At 30.9% G+C, this 23533-nt stretch overlaps 1 protein-coding gene across 1 annotated transcript in view; it reads right to left on the reverse strand.

Moving 5' to 3' along the window:
- HGTX (HGTX homeodomain transcription factor) overlaps nt 1-23533 on the reverse strand; it is a gene marked incomplete at its 3' end in the record, with an annotated part of 72929 nt that overhangs the window by 42813 nt on the left and 6583 nt on the right. The window contains exon 2 of the mRNA XM_088224282.1: nt 19039-19597. Within this exon, the coding sequence (XP_088080408.1) occupies nt 19039-19597 (559 nt within the window). The remainder of the gene's footprint in view (nt 1-19038; nt 19598-23533) is intronic.

Genomic DNA, 23533 nt, shown 5'->3' on the forward strand with positions numbered 1-23533 from the left:
GTTTCCCCGAAGGGTTACAAGACGTGGGGTGTACCTATGGACATAAGAGTATGCAGTGCAGTGCAGAGCTGACTCCCTACTCCTCCTCCCTCCACAAATCCATCCCTCCCCTCGCTTGGTCTCGCTAATGTCGTCTGTCATCATCACGCGGTGAGAGGCGTTTTTGGTCAAGAGGGGTTTCAAGTTGCGAGTGTGGTTTGAAATATATTTACTCGCAAAAATCTACATTTCGCTGACAAAAAATATGAAAATAGAGTTCTGTGTGCAAAATAGAACCAGAACCCAAGACGAGTGTTTTCGACTCTATAGCTTCTTGACCTCAAGCATTGAACTCAGGACTTTATACGTGGTATGCACAAAACTAACCAGTAAGCCACAAAAATAAAGTTATATGTTTTTTAATCAAAAATATACTTATACCAAATCAGTAATTAAATTATTTTGCCAGAACGACAGTAAACGCAATATTTTATAAATAGTTATTTCCACGTAATATGTATATGCGCATATGTAATATGTATGTTTATGAATGCATTACAAGTGCCTCTACTCAACACGGATTTTCTAGCGATTCGAAGCAAATTCACAGGCATGCGTCGTTCTTGATTGTGCCGCTATAAGCTGTGTCTCTGTCCCGTATGTAGATTGTTATAAATAAATAAATAAAAATAATTAATTGTTCTCTTCTATTTCATAAAAAAGTCAAAAATTACAATGAACTTCTACCAAGAATTTTCGCTAACAAACTTTAACGTTTTTGACTAATTTATTCATCTTTTTGTTCAATAATAATTGAACGTTGGCGGGCTTATTGCAAAATGGCGATTTCTTTCAACCAAACAAAAAAAGGTTTCATAATTTTTTAGATAAATACGTTTGTACGTGAAAAAGGGTAAAATAAAATGGCTACTTAAAAGAAAACTAGCTATATGTGTTAATTTATTATTATATCCTTCAATAGGAATTAAATTAGAGGAAAAAGGAAAGTTTACGAAATATATAGAAAATGTTTCTTTAGAAGTAATTTAAACAGTGTTGCTATAGAAACATTTTTGATTATGGATGGGAGATGACCTAATAAAAGGAGGAATAAAATTATGGATAATAATTAATGGGATGCTTTAAGAATGTGAATAGACTATTTGACAAATACACACAAAAACCTGTGCGTCCTGTGCACTTACTCTTTTACAAATACACAAACGCACCATTTTACGCGTATAAACAAGCACACATTAAAAATTGTACCATAATATAATATATATGATTTTTATTTAAAAACTTCGCTGGTCTGTCTTTCAACGTTCTCTATGTTTTTGTAAAATAATAAATAAGAAGTAAGCTATGGTCTGATAAGTGCTAAAACTTTTTACGAAAGTAAAGTGTAGCGTTAGGACAATGGCGTACGCCGAAAATAAGTGAAGGGGTTTGCAGTCTAATTTCGAGCCATTTATGATAGTAAGATATTTATTTACTTAAAGGCAGTTTATTACACACTGTTTGAGACATAAGTCCCAACTCCATTGGACTAAAAGTCCTGTGTTGAGTTAGGACGAGCAATTGGTTGACATAGACACAAAAGTATATCATCACACATATTATATAGGATCAGAAACACAACAAGAACAATTACAATAAAAAAAAAATATATGGCACATCAATATGATAAACAGTAAACTCAAACAATTGGAAAATCATCAAGGAGTTTCCCACTCAAATCCTTTCCACTAAGAAAAATCCATTTCGTAACTCCTTGCTTCAAAATAGGTTTCGTCATTGGTCATGTTAAATATGACCAAATATGTACCTTTAGTCCTTAAAATGTAAGATGATTAGAATGACAGCTGTCAAACTCAAATCAATGGTGATGGGAAATTACTGATCACTGATCATGTACCGATCAAATCGATTTTATCAGTTTTTTCATGCAAACATGAAACTCTGTTTCAGAAAATTGATATAAAAAACGCAAAAACAAGCCTATGTGTTGAATACAATTATTCACCAAAAATAAGACATTTTTACTTTTTTCATGAACATTATCAAAATATTTTTTTTTTTTTCAACCAATTTACATTGATCAATTTGTCCCATCTCTAACGTTTTTGCGAAATGATATTACCTTGTAAGAACGTCATAAATAGTTAGGTTTATTTTAGAATTTTTAAAGTTTTAAAGCTGATTTTATATATTTATGTTGATTTATATGTATAGAATTGTTTTTAAAAAAATAATTAACTTACCAAATACTGGTTTTTCGTGTGTCAATATAAATTACTACTAAGACGTTACTACAAAGTTATGTCGTCAGTTTTTCTGACAACTGTCATTCTAATCATCTTACATTTTAAGGACTATAATGCATGTACATTACATGAATTGCAGTTTTTTCTATACTTATATAATTTTGCTACTAGATTATCACTCTCCAGTTTTGTACTGATATAATCATGATAATTGCGCCTATATAACTCGACACCCATCCAATAAAGTTGGCTATCGATCTAATTAATAAATTTACAGATGCTTATTTCAGTAAATCATTCAAGCGTGAGTGTAACTCATTCCTACCCTAGGACTCAAGGACCCGCAATATTTCTTATCTACACACCATATTGAGATTACTGTCAAACGAGTCGACAAACACAGCCATATGGCGTAATTGATATAGAGGTATGTGCACTATATCTATCATATTTATTATACGTGCACATTAATCAACTTGTAACAGTCCTTAGTGTAAATAACAAGCGCCGTTCTGTGAATATTTTAATATGATGTTATCATGTCACGTCGTGTCGATTGTACAAATAAGTTGCATTAACAGGGTTGAATTGAGGATTTTTTTCTCTACAAATAAACACATATTTCATTTATTTTATTTTGTTTATAAAAACATACACAAACATAGAAGCTTGTGTGTTAATATTTTAATTTTTCAAATATTTTCTTGTATTAAAAAAATATTTTTTTATATTATTTGTATAAACATGTTTATTCTAATCTTTCCGGCTATTAATTTTTATCTGTTATTCATTGTTTTTATTAATGTAAATAATATTTTTAAGTTAGTAAAAATATAATCTTCACCAACAAGCTACAGAAAGTGACTTGGTGGAATTTTAGTTTTAGTAAAAATATAACAAGTGATTTTTTTTTTTAATTGTAAAAATGTATAATTATACGTTTAAATAAATACAGTCATGTTTAATATTTGATGGAGCCAATAATTTGTTTCGATTTGTTTTAGCCAGAAGAATCATATGTAAGTAGATACTGGCTAATTTTGGTTTTGTGAGGTTGCTACGCCTGACCGGACATTTTTGAATTCACAACATGGACTATCGTTTCGCTCCAATAACGAAATAACTCTAATAATACCCCTTCACCGTTCTAATTTTCTTGCCTCCTCTTTCACAGTAGTTGCTGCTCGATTGTGGAATAATCTACCCACTAATGTTAAAGACGCCCCTTCTTTATTTACATTTAAACCAAGATCGAAATGTCACTACCTAAATGTTTGAGTTGTTCTTTTTCCTTATTTTTTTCATCCTATCACCTCTCCCCTCCTCTCTTCTAAGTAAAGTGTAATTTTTTTGATTAATTTTTGTTTTCAATATTTGTTTAAAATTTAAGTGTAAATTTTTCAGTTAATTTTTGTTTTTAATTGTTTTATAAAATTGTATTCTGTTAAATTATGTCCATGTACTTATAATTTTCCTAAACTGACCGGTTTGGGTAGATAGGAAGAAATTGCCTAAAGGCAATATGCCCGCCTTTATATGTATAATTGTATATGTATATAAAGTGTAAAAAATAAATGATAAAAATAAAGTAACTCGCACAATGCCACAATTTTATCATCAATCAAGCTCTTGATCATCCGCCGTTTCCAGACGAAATTGTGTGCCGTGTGCAGTGTTCCTGAACACCAATTTCCTGACAGCGCAGCATGAGCAGATCACCGAAAAAGAAGAAGACTCAACATCAGGTTAGTCAGTGTTATTGCATGTTGATTTTCTCTGGTCTTAGTACATTTCACATAGATTGTAGGGCTGTATTTACTGGCTCATATTGTCAATTTGGAGAATTAATTTACTGACCGCCATCAAATGTATTTTTAAATGCAAAAGTGAACTCTATTTACACGATTCTCTAATATTAAATATTGAAACACAATTTTTTTAACACAAAAAATACCAAAATTAAATTCATACTAAAAGTACTATCTTCGTAATTTTCTGAACATATATTAGGGTTTTTGGACTTTTTCTTTCATTCAAAATATATAATAATAAATTAAATAAATGAACATATCATTGATTGATATGGTGTATATTTTGTAGAACTCCATATTTAAACTTATAATATTCGAAATCAAACACTGATTTCAGTATACTGAACACTTTATTTTATTTTTACAAATATAAAAACAAAAACTTCGTGACAATTTTTCGCCTTGTTAGGGTATTTTCAAACGAAATTCCCTAACAAGGCGAAACAATTGTCACGAAGTTTTTGTTTTTATATTTTTTATATTTGTAAAAATAAAATAAAGTGTTCAGTAAATTCAAATCAGTGTTTAATTTCTAATATTAGACGTTTAAACATATCATATTGAATTAAAATTATAATTGTTAATAAAGTTTACTTATGTATGCAAAAAATACACTTGATACTCCTAAACGTGCCGTGCCTATGGGCCAGTGCAGTAGCCACATTAAAAAATATTTAAAAACAAAAAAAATAATACGTAAATTAGTATTTATTTCGTTATATAAAATTCATATAAATATTTCGAATACATGTATGTGTAATGTGTATCCAATATGTATCTAGACATGTGTAAATTTAAACATAAAAATATTTTTGTTATCTGGAAGTATTAAATCCGACCCTGTTTATTTGTATATAGTCCCTACGCATCTTTGCCATAATAAGTAACGGTGCATAGGTTTTAAAGTATCACATTGCGTAATATGTGAAAATTGTTATTTTTTAGTTCCGCGGTTATAGTTCATAATACACGCTAGTTATAAGGACTTTTTTACCGTGCTTCATAATCCGCTACCTGTAAAATGTTCTAGTCGTTTTACGCAACATTGTTATCAACCTAGTAGGACCTTTATTTTTTACATAATTAACGCATCGTTTGACACATGTTCAAAATATTATCGATTGGAGATAATATGGAATGCTCTCCCAGCAAAAGTGCGAACTGTGGAGTGTAGTGATGTTTAAAAAAAACGTAAAACCCACCTGTTCTCTTAATCATTTGAATTAACGCAAGTATTTATTTTTTCATCAAAAAAAATGTACATTCATGACATTTTTCACCATTAAAGAAATAGTTTAGGAATCTGAGTACTGGTAAATTTGTAGAAAAAAAATGAAACCTATAAATAAATACATGTTAAATATATATATATATATATATATACGCATGCCTAGATTTTTGTGACACTGTTTTTTTAAATTTAGTGGGTTAATTTTTATTTTTTTACAATAATTATGATTTTTTAATTGTTATAATCATATATATCTATATCACAAAAATCTATACATGCGTATATATATATATATATATATATATATGTATATATTTAACATGTATTTATTTATAGGTTTCTTTTTTTTCTACAAATTTACCAGTACTCAGATTCCTAAACTATTTCTTTAATGGTAAATTAAAACTTGATTTGGCCATAGTGAAAAATGTCATGTATATACTATTTTTTTTTTTAAATGAAAAAATAAATACTTGCGTTCTTATGATTTACCCAAATATTTCATTTTAAGGGCCTTTTTAACGAGTTGTAAATAACTCACAATTAGAAAATGGGAACCAAGTTGGGGTAGAGTGGGATTCGAATCACGGACCTTTGAGCCGTGAGTCCGAGACACTAGCCACCGGACCTCAACACGATTCTATTGTATTGTTGTTACGACATATTATTTAATACAGCAAATCAAAAATGGCGCTATATGAGTTATTTAAAATAAGAATACTTTTATAGAATTATCTGTTTGTTTTCGGCAATTGCGCATTGTTCAAAATCTAATATAAATTATGTAAGAATATATCTTTAACAATTATGTTGAATCGAGTTATGGTCTTGTGACTAGTGTTGCGGACTCACGGATCAGACGTAAAATGTTCGAACTCCACTCTACCTCAACTTGATTTATATTTTCTTATGGTGAATTATTTAGGTACAACCCATTGAAAATGGCCCAAAAATTTGAAATATTTGGGTAAATAATAAGAACGCAAATGTGTCTTTTTTTCTAAAAAAAAAATGTTGGATGAATTTTTTTGTTACTCTTAATTTCATTATCTGCGCACATTTATCGATTGTTACGCGGGATACCACGTAACAATCAAAGTAATCGGTAATAATCGACAACCCTGAAATTATGCGAAGCATTAGTGTTTGTAATTACTTATTACTTTAGATTGTTTCACATTCCAATATACAGGACCAATCTGCCAATGGTTCTGCCTGTTGGGAAAACTAAATTTATGTTGAACAATATTATTTTAGACATTTTATTTTTCTTGCGCTTTGAATACTTCCTAAAAATATTAATATATGTTTGTATGTGTTCGTTAATATTGTTTTTTTTTTAGTACGTACGAATTGAGAAGTATTTTTTTCATGTGTTGTTTTAACTGCATATTTAGTTAATGATTCCGATATAAATATCAATTAAATTTCTTAGTTGTATTTTTTTTTATTTGACCAACCAGCGCATACGCCTATATAAGCATCTCTAGGATTAGTAAATTGTTAACAACATTTTTTTACATTTACAGTATTTTTTAAAAGGTTTTTGAGAGATAATTTAAGCAGGTAAGTATTTTATCAGGGACAGAAAACATATAACGCGAATTAGTTGTAATTATAAATGTCGTCTGTCCTTAAATACAATACCTTACGTTTTTATCTTCCAAAAACTAGTGTAAATTTTTTTAATGTTTTAAACAATTTACCGGCTCTGAAGATTTCTACTTAGGCAAAAGCCTTGGTGAGTCAAATAAAACATAACCAAGGAATTTTATTGATATTTTTATCAAATCTGTTAAGTCAAACGAAATTAAATTGAAATACGTAAATAAATAATGAGCTAGTTGTTCAAACTGCCTAAACATCTTGATGGTAGACTTTGAAAGTTTGACCATATTTTCCTAGACCATTACTTTGCTATAATCATTATCATTAACATTACCTTCCCATTAAAGGGAGCTTTCTCTGTTATTAAACCAAAGCTGACCTTATCGTTAAGCTAACAGCTTATTTATACAACGTAAATTCCTATTAAACTTAGTTACGAAATATGTTTATAGTTTAATTAATATCAAGAGGGGTCCAGTTACATGGGGTAGGTGTATAGTGTATAGATACGAAGGCCTATACGTGATAAGGCCTATAATCGTACCTACAACGTGGTACTAATAATTACAATTCCCGTGTTCAAGTAAGGCAATTATTGACTAGATAATCTCACGTTCAATAATAAATGATAACCCATTATAATCACTATTGATTGAGTTTATGGAAGGTAAGATGGGGACATCAAAACTAACATACTTTGGACTAGATAAAATAGCAAATGATTACGGGAACCATAAATTTTAGAGGATATGGATTATTACTATTTTGATTGTACATCATTTGTAATTGGATGATTCACATGCGGTAATAACCCATTAATTTGCTAAATAAGCCCACAAATATATTGATTAATTTAGGATAATTTAAATAGCTCTATTTTTGAGAAAATGATCTCAGGGGCGCTGTACAATAAACATACGACATGTCTTGCAGCTGTTAGAGTAAAGGCAGTTGGGATTATATTTTTCCATTTTAAATTATGTTAAATTTTGAAAGGTACATCGGAGCTAGATTACAACACGTCATGCTGCCACCGAGCGCACGGACGTTTAGAAATCTAACCCCTATTTACTCTGAACAAATAAATGGGCTAAAACGTGTTTTTTAATTTAAAAACAATCGTTTGCAAATACAATTTAGATTATGTGTTCTGCAGCTACAGAGCGGCATGGGCGGTTGAAAATCTAGACTATATTTACAGTTGAAATTTAATAATTTTATGTTAATTTAATTCACTAATATTACGTAAGTTACTATCACCAAAAGTCTTGCAGCTACAAAGCGCATGGACGAGGGATATTCTATGTATATATATATTTAAATTATATTTGTAAAATACATGTTTCAATTCATTAATTTTAACAGTTTGTAATTATGTGTATATTTATATTAGTTACCTAAGTAGTAGATTTAAAAAATAAAACATGTAATGTAAAAAAGAATAATCTTTGTTTAGTGTTATTCAAAATTGTTTTAATATTTTAATTTTTTAATTTTTTAATTTATATGTGTTGCTTTCTTACTTTTTTTTTCTTTTTTTCACATGTTCAAAATATTTCTATCGCCAAATATTTAATTTTTCAAGCATTTTTATAACTAGTAATATTATTTTTAAACCGTGTTTCTTTTTTTTTGTGACTCCTTAATTTGTAAATAACTGTTTAGTAATAATTTATTTTAAATACTATATTTTACTTATTTCACTTACATGTATGTATTTTATTATATGCAACTTATGTGTAAAGGGCACTAAGTGCCGTTTATTTAATAAAAAAAAAAAAAAAATATGCCCTGCCTAAACACGGGAAATTCCTAGTTAGTCGGGACCTGAAACAATGAACCTCTGTACATGGTAAAAAAAGTTAAATAAATAAATTCATAAATATTATTATAAATTAATTGCAATATCGGTATAAATTATTAATAGTGTATTGATAAATATGAGATTATAAATATGTTATTAGGTACATACCTTAAGCTCAGTTCAATATAATATTACCTCCACCGCACCGCCACCCAACGCACCGGTGGCATATGGCGTTATTAAGGTCCAGTCACACATCACCTTCGCAATATGAACTCTGATGTGTTTAGTCAATCACGGGAGTAAATAAGCAATCATTACATACAACTATGTCGTGTACGTTATGTGACCTGATTGTTACCCAAATGGAACGCGTAATTACAAAAATACTAAAATAAAAGCTTTATTCAGGGTATGAATTAACGGTTTGATACAATGAAAACTAATATTTAATTATTTTTATTTATTAATGAACATTTTTACGGACCCATTTTTGTTGAAAATCACCTCAAGGGCACTGTACATTAAACATCCCAACACGTTCTGTTACAGAGCGAATAGGAGGTTGGAATTTTATTTCACCTTTTCCGATAGATTATTTTTAAATAAAAAAATACATTGGATCGAAATAAAAACATATCTTGCAGCTACAGAGTTAAAAAACTAGACCCTTTTTAACAGTAAGATAATAAGTTAAAAATAATTTAGTAATAAATTAAATTTACGTAATATGAAAGCTAATATTATCAAACAATTGATAAAGCTATTATATACCTTTATTATTTTAATAACAATATGATGATACGTTTATCAGGCCACTTGTAAACACTTTTTCTTTAAAACAATTTACATGCAAAAGGTAGGTTTTAATTAATTTTTTGACAAAATAAACAATATGTGTTTTTATATAAAATTTCTGAAAGGTATTGTTCAAACAATTTTTTATTTAATTAAAATTTTAATAAATTGCTTTAATTTAATAAACTATAAATGAAATTTTGGTCCATTAAACATTTTAAATTTTTGTTTTGTGATCATTGGTGTACACTTATGATTGTTAAAGGGTGTTTAGTGTCTTTTTTCAATATTTGAAGTTTGTTTATTTTTAAACCCTTACGGATTAAGTTAATTTGACAATATAATATTTATATTTTTTTAATATGGATACATGATATGATGCCGCAATGCATATTGACCCATTGTTATATATAGTACCTAAGGCCTGAAAACCTTTAATTTAATATATATATATGTATATTCATATATTTTATTAGAAGATTTTTGATTAAAAACCAAACATTTTTTTTTTTATCACTGAGAAACGAATGGGTATATCTGGGTTAATATAAGCCTGGTTGTGGTCCCGTGGCTAGTGTTGCGGACTCACGGATCAGAGGTCCGAGATTCAAACCTTACTCTGTCCCAACTTGATTTTCTAATAGTGAGTCATTTACAACTCGTTCAAAATGGATACCAAAATTGAAATAAATGTGTAAATTATAAGAATGCTAATAAATCTTGATAATTAAAAAAAAAAGACTTTCAGTAAAGAGGACTCTAATGCCCTTAACCTGTGATACTTTTTTAATATTAATATTATTAGTAAATTAATGCTGTATTGGTATTTAATTAGAGATTTATTTATATGGAACGAAATATTATGATACTAATCTACGTTTAAAGGCAAGCCTAGGTTAAAAAAGAATATACACTGTTTTAAGCAATTTTAAAACAAAACTGATTTTTTCATACTTACAGACGTCAATACCGGATCTGTAATATTTTTTTCAAAGTCAAAATTTACAATCACATAATTTTTCCCACGGACGAATATAAATTAAGAAACAGTGTCATAATGAGCCATCTCTTTATATCATTTAATCAATAAATTACTACAAACACTGTTAGTACAGGCAAGAGTTCGAGCCGGTTGCGATTTTAATATCCCAGTCGTGATGAAATCGTGTGAAAATTATTAATTATATCTTAACCAAATCTAAGGCAGTTACCAATTAAATTAAGCAACAATCATAAATCAATTTAATGGCTTAACTTCGTATTAAGGTAGTAGAATCTAGCTGTTGCAAACTGAAATGTACGTCTTCATAATAGAGATACCTATATAAATAAATAGCTAATTTATTTGCTCGTTTATGGATCATATAAATAAAATCCCAATGGATTAACAACGGTTATTTATTTTATGACTGAATCCGCGTTGTTACAGCATTATTAGGGAGACATAAGTACAAGTTGCTTGTTTATAATATCCTGTTATGAAAATTAACTCTTTAATTTATTTTTAAAAACCAGATACAATTAAATTAGGAATTAACGAATTTTATTAATATTTCATTATTTTCAAAATGTGGTTACCAATGTTAAAAGTAAAGAAAATGTGTGTGTGTTAATTCCTAAAAGGCTGTGCTAAAAAAATCCTTTACACGCGCTGATTTTACTTCAAGCAAAAGACAGAATATTCAGAATTTCAGACGTTTAAAAAAACAGCCATAAATAAATAATTGTTATTCCATAATTTATAAAAATTAAAAAATAATTTAGGCTTGTTATAGCAAAATAAATTTAAAATCATTAAAACGCCGATATTGCACTCCCGTTTGCTGCCAATAACCAATTGATTGAACGAATATCTTCTTTTGTTTTTGTCTCTTTTAACACAAACATCTACCACAAAATAGCGTCTCTGTCTTTCTTGTTATAAATTCTGTTCTCGCGCTCTTTTTTACACAGTAAAACAGATTTATTGTGGTATTGGCATCACTTACATTCGTATAATTATTTCAAACATAGCAAGGATAAATTAAGTATTAAAATTCAGAATATTTGTACAAATTTAACTTTCCAAATCCGATGTAAAAATGCACATTTTGAGATTGCAGTAAATACAACTTCATCATTTAAATAAATAAGAGAAATATATAGATATATAACACGAGTCTCGTATCCTATGTGGACTTGTGTTTCACCACAGCCACATCAGAGTTCAAATTAATGAAACAGTTGGATTGTTTTGAACATAATATTGTCAAACATGTTTTCCATGCTTAACAATATTGTGTTCAAAACAATCCAAATGTTGAATCAATTTTTAATACATAATATTTTTTTGCGGTAAGTGCGAAAATAATCCAATTTCAGTTGTGCAGTTTATGCAAAAGCCCCATGATTAAATATATCTCCATTACCCAGTGAGCCCATCATAACCCAGTGGTACAAAGGGTACACATATATCTATATATTATATGTGTCCATCATTTTTGTCTCATGGAAGGTAAGGTGACCTTTAAGAATTGCCTGATACACGAAAACTCTAACTTCCCTTCGTTTTTCAATTCATTACTGCTTAAAGTATCAGACTTTAAAATAAAATTCCCCTTCAAATATAAAAAAATCACCTTCCCTAGCCACTTTTAAAAAACACTTGAAACATTATCATGAAACTTATCTTTCCTTATTTTTTTAAATAAAGCCAAATAAGCTTTCCACAAAAATACAATTATAAAAATCCAGTTCAGTTAGATATTAATACAGATGTGCATGTGTGCGAGTTTTAGTGTGTGAGGATGCGAGGGTAAGGGAGTGGAGTGTGGTTTTGGTAGGTATGTGAATATGTGTGTGAGTGTATATGTGTGTGAGGGTGGGTTTATGAACAAGGTGAGTGTGTGTTTGATACGAGTGAATAAAAACATTTAAAATTCATAATGCTTCTTATTCTTATTTTAAATGTGGGTTTACTGATTTAAATATATATCTACGTTATTAAAAATACATTAAAATAAATACGGCGGCCTCCGTGGTGTAGTGGTCAAGACGCTTGACTCACGCACGGAAGGTTCCGGGTTCGATTCCCGGTGAGAACACAAAAATTAAAAATGTGATTTTTCTCAAGCCTGGGTGCTCTGTGATGTAATTCACCACTGTAATTAGGCCTCCTGGCCTGTTGTGGTGCAAAAAAAAAATGTTAAAAAAAAAAAAGAAAATTATAATTACGCGCCAAGTGAATTAAAGCAGAGTTCTGTGCAAAGTTCCCTGTTAGTTTCCTGGACTATCTATCTTCCTGTTTCCTTCCGAACTTATTACCTGATCCTGAATTCTTTATCTTTTAATGTGTTTAGTACTACTACTACTACTACCATCACGCCATTTCGCCGTAGGGGTAGGCAGAGAGAATGGACCGCCACAAACGTCTATCCTGGCATTCAATCCTAGCCTCTTCCACATTCATACATGCCCTTCGGTTCTGTCTGCTTTTGACATGACCAGACTTAAGATTTTGGTTTATCTGATCATGCCACGTCTTCCTTGGTCGTCCTGTGCATAAGCATTTTTGTAAATAAGTTTATATGGCAAGTTCTATCTGCCCAATAAAAGGCAGCTTCAATTTGAAAATAAAGTACAATTTTTATTTTGATCAGTCTGTTTTTTGGCTGGCTGGAAAATAAAACAGGGTAACGATTTTATTAAATGGATGAAAATACTTAAACCGTAAAAACCGAACAAAACATTTGTATGTAAGTTTTTTCCCTTTTATACGTTTTGACGTATCTAATCTTGCATAATCTGTTCATACGCGGCTTGGTATAAAAAAATGAAGCCATGGTATTTTCCGAATTATGGAGTCCGATATATTTATGTTGCGTTGTATATTGTGTCTGTAAGTCGCACGGTAGGCATTATGGTGTTTTGTTTGATTTGGCAAGTTAATAACGCCATGGCCAGATGTCGTCACAATTACTACATCACCCCCTCGGCCCCTCTCCTCCGCCGCGGACCCACCCCTCTCCGGGGTACACCATCGGATGTCGGCGGAAGCAATATTCCACAATAGTGACCCATCGAAATATCTGTGACGCGACGATAATTTATCATTCTCACATTCACAAATTATAATCCAATTATTATTAATATCCTATAGAACAGTCCATGTGTAATTTCTGTGCCTAGATTTGATTCTCAAAGAGTTTTCAAATGTTTAGCGGGCCCTATCGTGTAATGGTTGAGACGCTCGCCTAACCGACATGAGGTTTTTTATTAATTTATTTTAATAATATTACCAAATAATCTTGTAATTAGAAAGTTCAGTACTACGGAAATTTGGATGTAAAAAATATTTTTACTACACGCGGTAAAAATTGCGGCATTAAATTGTACGGCAAAGTTTCTTGAAAATATATAAACAAATAATTTAAACAAAGTACTTTCAAGTGTTGTGATAGATTTTCGGTTTGCGAATCTAAATCACCAATCACTAGAACTCACCGAAGAGAACTTGTGACGTTACACGTCGAGTAATTTCAAAAATACAAAACTTTTAAAGATCATCCCAGATAATCATCATGATTCCTTTCTCGCGCCGAATGGTGCACAAAGCACTGCATTGGTACACCAATCGCAGCGTATCTTGATCTTTTTTTATTTCATGGAGGTAAGATGATCAGTCTTACGCTAGTACCAGTCTATGGTATGTATTCTGATGGGAAGTTAAAATTTATCTCCAATTTTATCTACAAAGCAAAATTAAGTTTTCCGTATGAAAGAAAAAATGTTTACAATGATTTATTCTAAACATGTTCAATTACCGGTTACCGACGAAGATATTTAGAATTTTTCTTACGAATATACACACTTTCATACATCAATATCGATATTAGTTATACCGTCTCAGTATATACCGATGAAGATAGCCGTTCATAATCGCGGCCCAGGAACTTTGAAATATTCTAGCGTGAAAACACCCTTTAAAATAAATATTTCCTATCAAGCGTGTCGGGAATCGAACCCAAGACCTTTTGCATGGTAAGCAGACGCACTGACCGTGACACCACGAGGCCGACATCATAGCGCTGATAATATGATAAATATATATATATATTTTTTTTAATTGTCCTAGTTTGAGTCTATTACATATATTTATTTTTTTTCAAAATACACAATTTTATAGTAGAGCACAATTATATATTTTTTTATGTCCCGACTTGTTAGAAAATTCCGTGTTAAGTCGGGACTCTTAAAACTTATATTAAAACAATATACAAAATCATCAAAACAATATACAAAATAATCAAAACAATATGCAAAATAATAATAGAAAAATATAAATAATAAGAATGTATACATATCGAAAAACGGAATGCAGAAAAGTTTTATAATAAAACATGGTAGTATGTTATTAACAATTTATAGTTATATTATAATTCAATTTGGTAATTAATTGATAGTAAAAATAAATACAAAATAATACAATAAAGTAATTATTGTAACACATCTACATATATGGTAGAATGTATAATTTAATAAACATAATAATAAAGTTAAAATATATATTTACAAATAACTATGCATTGCTATTAAGTTCATTCAAATATGATATACACATATACGTAAATGGATAATAATGAAGACAGCGTCGATATTATATATTTTTTCCCGAAGCGATCTCATATATATAGACATAGCCTATTACCTCGTGGTGTAATGGTCAGCGCGTTTACCTACTAAGCAAGAGGTCTCAGGTTCAATTCTCGACATGGCTGATAGGACATATTTATTTAAAAGGGTGTTTTCACACCAGAATATTTCGTAGTCCCTGGACTGGTACCTGAAGTGTAGGACTGAACATCTAATATTCGTGCAGCAAAAAAAATAATCAAGATAGGCTGCGATTGGTCTACCAATGCAGTGCCCTAGGTCCCATTAGGTCCCAACTTTTTAAAAGATTTTTTTTTGCAATTTTACAAAAGGAAACGCACGCAATGGGTACTTCTACTAATAATGTCTTCTAAGCTCCAAATACTCTTCAAACACGTGGTATAGTTTTCCTAAGAACAGTTTTTTAAATACATTATTTTAAATACTCAAGTAAATAATATATTTTTATAAAATTTCCGATTTTCATCTAAAATGTTATTGTTTTTCAATCTAATATGCATATTATTGAGAAGTTTTATTAGAAAATAGTACCTTGTATTTACGGTTTGCATATAAATAATCTCAAATTTATCGGTCCAAAAACAATGCAACAAATCTACGTCTTTTGTTTGACAAATGACAACTGTTACTGTTACTGGTTTTGACGGTACAAAAAAGCCAAAACAGTTTCAAAATGATATTGTAAAACAATATTTAGATGTCGAAAAATAAGAATCGATTTGACAAATGCATTGAGATGTGTCAAAATGGGATTATTGGTAACAAATGGGGTAAAGTCTCGCTGAATTTAAAACAAGTAAATCGACAGTAGGTTCTTTTTTTTATTACAGATATATTGAAATTTGTATCCTTTAACGTACAACTCGGCTGCAACAATTGTTTTAAGTTGGTATTTCAAGCACAAATAAAAACAAGAATGCACGTTTTCCCAATATCCTAAATTATTACAACAATTTTTTTCTGAAGTCGATATATGAAACATACTCTAAACAACCGTAAAGAAAATGCTAGAACCTTAACCGCTATTCATAATTATAAATTAATATATCTGCCCCTATTTAAAAAGGTCTTACATGCTTTATTTTTTGTTAACTTTCATATATTTATTTTCTCTTGTTTGAAAAAAGAAAGGAGAGTAGGCCGATCTGGGGTTACTCAGTATGAATCCGCTAGCGAAAAGATTTTTTAAGACCTAGTAAACAAAAAAAAATAATTGTCTTATATTCTATTTCATTATTATTGTTATATAAATATATTTATATATATTTATATTTTACAAGTGGAATGATACGGAGTGGCTTTTTACCAGTTCGCTTCTTTTTCATTTTTTAAAAAATTATATTCAGTTCTATATGAAAAACTATAATTTTTTTTTTTTTGTAAATATTGTTTTTTGTAACAATGACTGTTGTTTTTTTGATAAAAAAATCATTTAATAAATTTTAATTAAACATTTCGCATGTTTTATTTGACGAGCCACAACAGTTTTTTCTCCATAACCCACGATTTGAGCACACCTACGTCACATTTCCGTATTCACCCCACAACTCTTAATATTGTTTGTGAGTACAATATATAATTAAAATGTGATTTTTCTAAAGCCAGGGCATTTTGTGCCGTAATTCACCATTTTAATTGGGCACTTCGTTCTTTTTTCGTGCAAAAAATTCTTTAAAAAAATACTTATAAATGTTTTTTGTTATAAATGTTCTGTAGCTATTTTTAAAAGGGATTAACTGATATGAAGGAAAAAATTAGTCTTCCCTATCAAAATATATTTTCTTTGATTTTTTTATATATGAAAGAAAAAAGAATATACCTATTTCTGTCTAATTCATGCATAAAATATATAATTCAAAATAAACTAATTTTTAACCCTTTCGAGCCTAAAGAGGATAACTAGAGCCCCCTATGTAGGATATTTTTTCAATATTTTTTTTTGTTAATCATCATATTTTCTTATTTATGTTTCAATTTTTATTATTATCGGTATGTTTTCTTATTTACATTTGTGTTTAATTTTCTAATTATTAATGTTGTATTTTCTTATTTAAATTTATGCTTCAGTGTTTATTATTATCGGTATACTTTCTAATCTATATCCACTTTTCATTTTTTGATATTATTATTGTTATAATTTGAATTTTTCAAGCATTATTTAATGAAAAAAACACATGGAAATAATAGAAGGTCCTGCCTGAACACATTTTTAAGTGATTTCCTAGCTGGTTCGGGACAAGTGAAAAAAAATGTTTATATTATTCGTGGTGGCCTTGTTTGTAGAGTAATGGCTAAGACGGTTGACTCATGCATGATAAAATAAAAAATAAAATATGATTTGTCTCAAGCCTGGGTATTTTGTCATGTTATTCACCGCGTAATTATGTATGCCAGCCTGTTGTGGCATACAAATAATATTAATTTATCTGTAAATATACGAAATAGAATCTTGTAATTTCTTTATAAAATAAAAGGATTTTCTATTTTTTTTAATGTAATTTGTCTTTTATATTGAGTCATGTTTTTTTTTTTATTCATGGCGGAAGAATGTTTTTATTATTTTATACTAAATTAGGTTTGGTACCCCTAAATTGTATCCCTTATTAATAACTCATGAAAATGAAGGTGCAAATGTTAAGATTATCAAAAAAAAAAATTTTTTACAAATATAGATAAATTAAAAAAACAATAAGCACGACAAGCAGTATGCTAAATGTCCATATTAATGCAAAATAATTATATAAGTCATAATAATATGCTGAAGTTTTAGAGTTTCTAATCTGAAACTGCGGCCGTAGCTCGTTTTACTGGTCGAAACCGAAGCTTCGATTGGTCACTAGACGGAAGGTAGGTATCCATTTAAATATTGTATAATTTTTTTAACAAATGCTTAAGTATTTTATTTTCATATTTTCTACTTAGGTACCATAGATGATAAACATGGAAAATCATCATTTTTTAATGAAGAAGTGCTACGGGAAATTGGACAAACAAAAATTGTTTTCTGACGCGCGATAAAAATTAAAGCATTAAATTCTTCTGTGTTTTCTTGAAAACGTATGGAAAAAACAATAAAAATGATTTTAATAAAAACTAATTACTTGAAACGACATCAATAGTTCTTCAGATTCAACCAAAGTAGAGTGTTATGATAGATCTCAGGCTTGCGGGAAGCCGATTCAACAACCAGCAAAACTCACCGAGTAGAACTTGTGTGTAGAGAAATTTCCAAATTACAAAACATTCAAAAATTATAACGCTGATAATACGATACATAAAAAAATATGTTGGCTTGGTTTGATAGTCTATTATCAAATAAAAATTAATTATATCTGAACTTACTCATTACCTACTTATATTATTTTAGTACTTTTATTTATGCCATATTAGTAGGTGCAATTATTTAATAACTCCTTATTATGGGTTATGCAGTTATAAGTGATTATATACAATTATTTACTATACTCACACTTAATAAAATGTTTGACTGTACCTAATGTAATTGCTTTAAGTACGTATTGATTTATTCCATATTATCATTGTAGGTACTTACAAGCATGATTATGAATAGACTTATATTAACTTTAATCGTATTATTAGTAAACCATATTGTATTAATTATCAATATTAGTACACAATACGCAACACACTTTTTAAGAACTAACTTATTTGCGTCAAGCATGTTTTTTCAACTTATGTTTAAATAAAATTACGTTGTCCTTTTTTTTATTTCTGTAGGTATTTTTACACATAAATATACCTACAGCTCTATATTCTGTGATTTGCATTTTTTACGAAATGACAGCATTGTTTTATTTTTATTTCTTGTTTAATATTGATCATAATAACTCATCGCTTAAAAATTAATAGTTTATGATTTTTACTAACTTGTGCTAAGTCTATCTCTCCACGCGAGGGGGTTCGTGAGGAGTCCCTGGAAGCCGGGCCAGTACAGGCCCCGCTGAGCCAGCGCATCCATCTGTCCCTGCTTCGCCTGGTGCTGGAAGTACTGGGCCACGTTAGCTGCCGCGGCCGCCAGGCTCAGTCCTCGCGGGCCCAGCGCCGGCCGCGACAGGATGGTGTCGATCCCGTGAGGGTTGTTTGGGCTCGGGGCGGGGTTGCTGTGTTGCTGGGACGACGACGGAGGGCTGTTCCTCATCTCCGTCATGGAGTGCAGCGCCGCGAGGGGCGGCCCCGGCGGCAGGAAGTTGAGGCCGAGGTGCGGATGGGACAGCGGTGGCGGCGGTGACGGGCTGCCTTCCGAGCTGTCGGGAAGCCTCCAAGCCCTCGGCGGAGGAGCGCCTCCCGCGCCTCGCCACGGGCCCAGCAGAGCTTCGCTGCACATCCAGCCGTTGGAAGCCACCCCCGCCCTAGGGCCGTCTTCCAGCTCTCGTTCCTCGGATATCTTGAATGCCGGACTTAGCACTTCGTGGATCCGCAGGAAGAACTTGACATAATACGGCAACTGTCGACTCTAACCAACTGACACACGAGTTGGATACTTAAAACGGCGACTTTTTAACTTTCTTTTTTACAGTTTTGATTTACACATGAAAATGTTCAACGTCCAACGTTATAAACCGTTTTTATTCCAATGAGTTTATTGTTCACATTAATGTTCCAAATTGATTTTATCACTGTTCTAATAATCACTTCACTAATCACTCCAAATCGTATACAGTCACTAATGTTTTAAGTATTTGTTTTTTTCAATTTTAAATGAATCCGCCTGTTCCGAAAACGAGATATTCAAACGATAATCACCCGAAGGACAGTCGAAGAAAAAAGGTCCATTCGCGTCACCGGTCAACGAAGGAATGATCATGCCTCGTGAGCCTCTGTACCCCTCTCTTAGAATAGGGCAATAATAAAAAAACGAGAATTGCTATTGTAAATAGGCGTCCGCCCAGTCCATTCGTACAGAATGAAGGTGTAAACTGAACGAGAAAACAGTCGCCTGAAACTCCGCCCACAGTTGTCATTACCCAAGTAGGGCGGAGCTTAGAGAAACGAGATGTAGAGATAAAAGCTGCATCTCGCTTCATGGGAGCTCTCTTTTACACGAATCAAATCCTGAAACTCCGGGGAGATGCTACGAAGGCAGGCAATATTTCGGCTCCACGGCAGTCTCTCAATTTACTAGTTGAATGTGCCATTATCTAATAGGGATGAATATCACTTTGCGTTTCATTCTTGTTTACTGATTTTTTTGCATTTCTAGACTTCTTTCTCATCTCTGAAGATAACATGTACGGGAGAGTGACTGCCGCTTTGTGTGTTGGTTGTATATAATTAAGTTACTCTTTTTTTAATGCATTGTTATTGAATAATAAATAACCACAATGTGTTGGAGCGAATGTAAGTATGTTGGTATAATAACTCTGTAATGTGTCATGCAGACGTAGATGTAAGTAGGTACTTATAGGTTAATTTCGGAACCTTTCGACGTATTCTTGGTTGGTTCATATGTGTTGGTTTTATTAGTAGTTTCTACTTGGAGTCTACTTCTTATGTAAAAACCATTTATGGCGTAGTAGAGATAAAATTATTTATTTTATTTTTATCATAAAAGAAGGTATAGGTAGCAGAGGCGAATCGTTCATGTAAGCGATTACGCGCAGTTTACTATTATATGTGACTAACGACAATAATATTATAATAGTTATTTTTAAGGGAACATAAATCAAACAAATGTTATTTACGCGCTGACCACTACATCACGGCCTCGTGGTGTAGTGGTCAGCGCGTGTACCTACCATACGAGAGGTCTCGGGTTTGATTTCCGACATGTTTATTTATTGAAAAATGTGCTTTTACACTAGAATATTTCAGAGTCCCTGGACTGGCACCTGACCCGTAACCAGTAAGACTAATCATCTTCCCCTCATGTAACAAAAATGATCAAGATCGCTGTGATTGGTGTACCAATGCAGTGCTCTATGCACCATTATCTGCGGAAACGGAATGATGATGATGATGTTGTTTATTATAATTTACCGTCACTGTTTGTGTATTTCTCCAAAAATAAATAAAAAAATCTAGCAGAATACATCAGCTTATTTCTGCATACAAAAATGTATTCTGTATTTGAATTGTTAAAACCCAGTTGGTGTTTTTCCTTCTTGAGTAAGCTTGCAGATTACAAAATATTATTTGAAAATTGTTTATTTGGAAAATGATATTTCAAACATGATTTCCTAAGGCTTATTTTTCTTTAATATTATACAGTTGACATATGATAAAGGACATGTGGCGCTCGACGTGGCCCTTTTTTGCATTATTCAGTTGTAGAAGGACTAAGTGCGGTGTTTTGTATTGACATTTTATCACAATAAAGATAACACCTACTGAATGTAATTACGGTAATTTTTAATAAATTTTTGTACCAATGTTGTATTAAGCATAAAAAATTAAATAAATGTAAATATATTTAAAATTAAATGTAAAAAGTATATATGTAAAAAATATTAGGTAATATATAGTGTAAATAGTTAATATAATTAATCATAATGTACATATGAAACAGTGAATACTATAAATTAGGATATTAAGTGTATAATAGTGATAAATAATGTTAGAATAAGTATAGAAGTAAATATTGTGTTATAAATATATATTAGACTATGTTAATCATAGAACTAAATAAAATAAATAATTTTAAAAAAATAGTGGAGAATATAGCTACATAGATATATCGAGAAGTTACTGATAATGAAGTTTGGGTTGATTTGATAGATTCTGTTGTCAACACATTAAGCAGAGAGATGATGATTACAGAACCGCATAATAATTTACATTTAAATATTACTTATATGTACCTGTATATAGATACAAAGTAATGAACATTTTTGCAGATGACCCATATAAAAAAATCACTGCTCGCTACTGATAGGTAGGTACCTAATTTCTTTCACGGAGTCACATCTTTGGAAATAAAGTTATTACTTACCTGTTGATGTACTGAATTATATTAATATTTTGTTTGAAAAAAAATATTTCAGAAAAGTTTATATCGTAGGTCGAGAATCAAATATCATGAAAAGGTCTTTTCCAATGAACCACACCGTTGAATATGTAAGTAATTATGAAGATTTTTTAAAATTCACATTTGCGTTCTTATAATTAACCCAATTTTTTCCATTTTAGTTGAAATTAGTTAGAAATCAAGTTGTGGTAGAATGGGGTTCAAACCAGGTACCTCTCGTACACTTGTAAGCCAAGAAACCACAAAGAAGGCAATGAAAAGTTTAATACTTTAATAAAATATTATCAATCTTAATTATTATGATTTTTTTTTTAATTATTTCATTTTACCTATACAATACCTCTATAAAGCATTTTTTTTCTGTGGTCACACTGTGAAAGCTGATGGCCAATTGGACAGCTAAAAGTTGTTTTGTGTACAGTATTGTTTGGTATTTCTTCACGAAATGTTCAACACCTGAGCACCGTTCAGTCGATCCACTGTTTTACATCAAAATTTTATTTAGCGATAAGGCCTATTTTTGCCTTCGTGGCTCTATCAATTTTGGAGTGATGCTAATTCAGAGGTGGTCTATCAGCTACCGATACACCCTAAAAAATAAATTGTTGTGGACCGGAGGCAATAACGGACCGTACTTCTTAAAAAATGAAGAAGGCCAAAATGTCACCTTCAATGGAATTCGGAACAGAGCGATGATCAACAAATTTTTGTAGCCAAAAGTTCGTGAAATGGTCTGCAAAATACTTTAATTCGATATGATAATGTTACATGCCGTACTGCATGCAAAACCATCGACTTCTAAAAGGATGACAGCGTTATCTCGAGAAATGGACTAGTAAACTGACCTCCAAGATCGTGCGTGTGATGCTTCTAGATTTTTTGTGAAGGTATTCCAAGTCGTTGGTCGATACTCTACGGATAAACCAACACTGATTCCATCTATGGAAGCCATCATCGAGCACACTGTACTTGACACACGTCCACAAATGTTGGAAAAAGTGGTAACCAAATTTGAGCGCCAGGCTGCGTTGCCAACTCAATTGAGTTTTCGGTAGATCTACAGGATTCGATGGAAATTACATCGATTTTTACCATTTTTAACAATTGTCAATTTTTACGACATAACACTAACAGCAGCCGTCCCCGTTCACTACGGTTTTTGAACTGTTTCGTAAAAAAACTTTTTGATGGTGTAGTTGTGTATGTAAAGGGGCTGTAGGACACTGTAAGTACGTAAATTTTTCATTTATTAACTCCTGTGTGGCTGTGATGTCACACTAGTTGACATAGGACACAAGACTTGATATGTCTCTCTTATTTTTTTTAAATGATGAACTCGTATTTTTTGTAATTTTCAAATGGACATTTTCACACCGGATTAGGAAAGTAAAATTTGTA

The sequence above is a fragment of the Micrasema longulum genome, unplaced genomic scaffold, assembly GCF_059751315.1.
Source record: "Micrasema longulum isolate JH-2025_06_02 unplaced genomic scaffold, ASM5975131v1 h1tg000277l, whole genome shotgun sequence".
Taxonomy (NCBI): Eukaryota; Metazoa; Arthropoda; class Insecta; order Trichoptera; family Brachycentridae; genus Micrasema; species Micrasema longulum.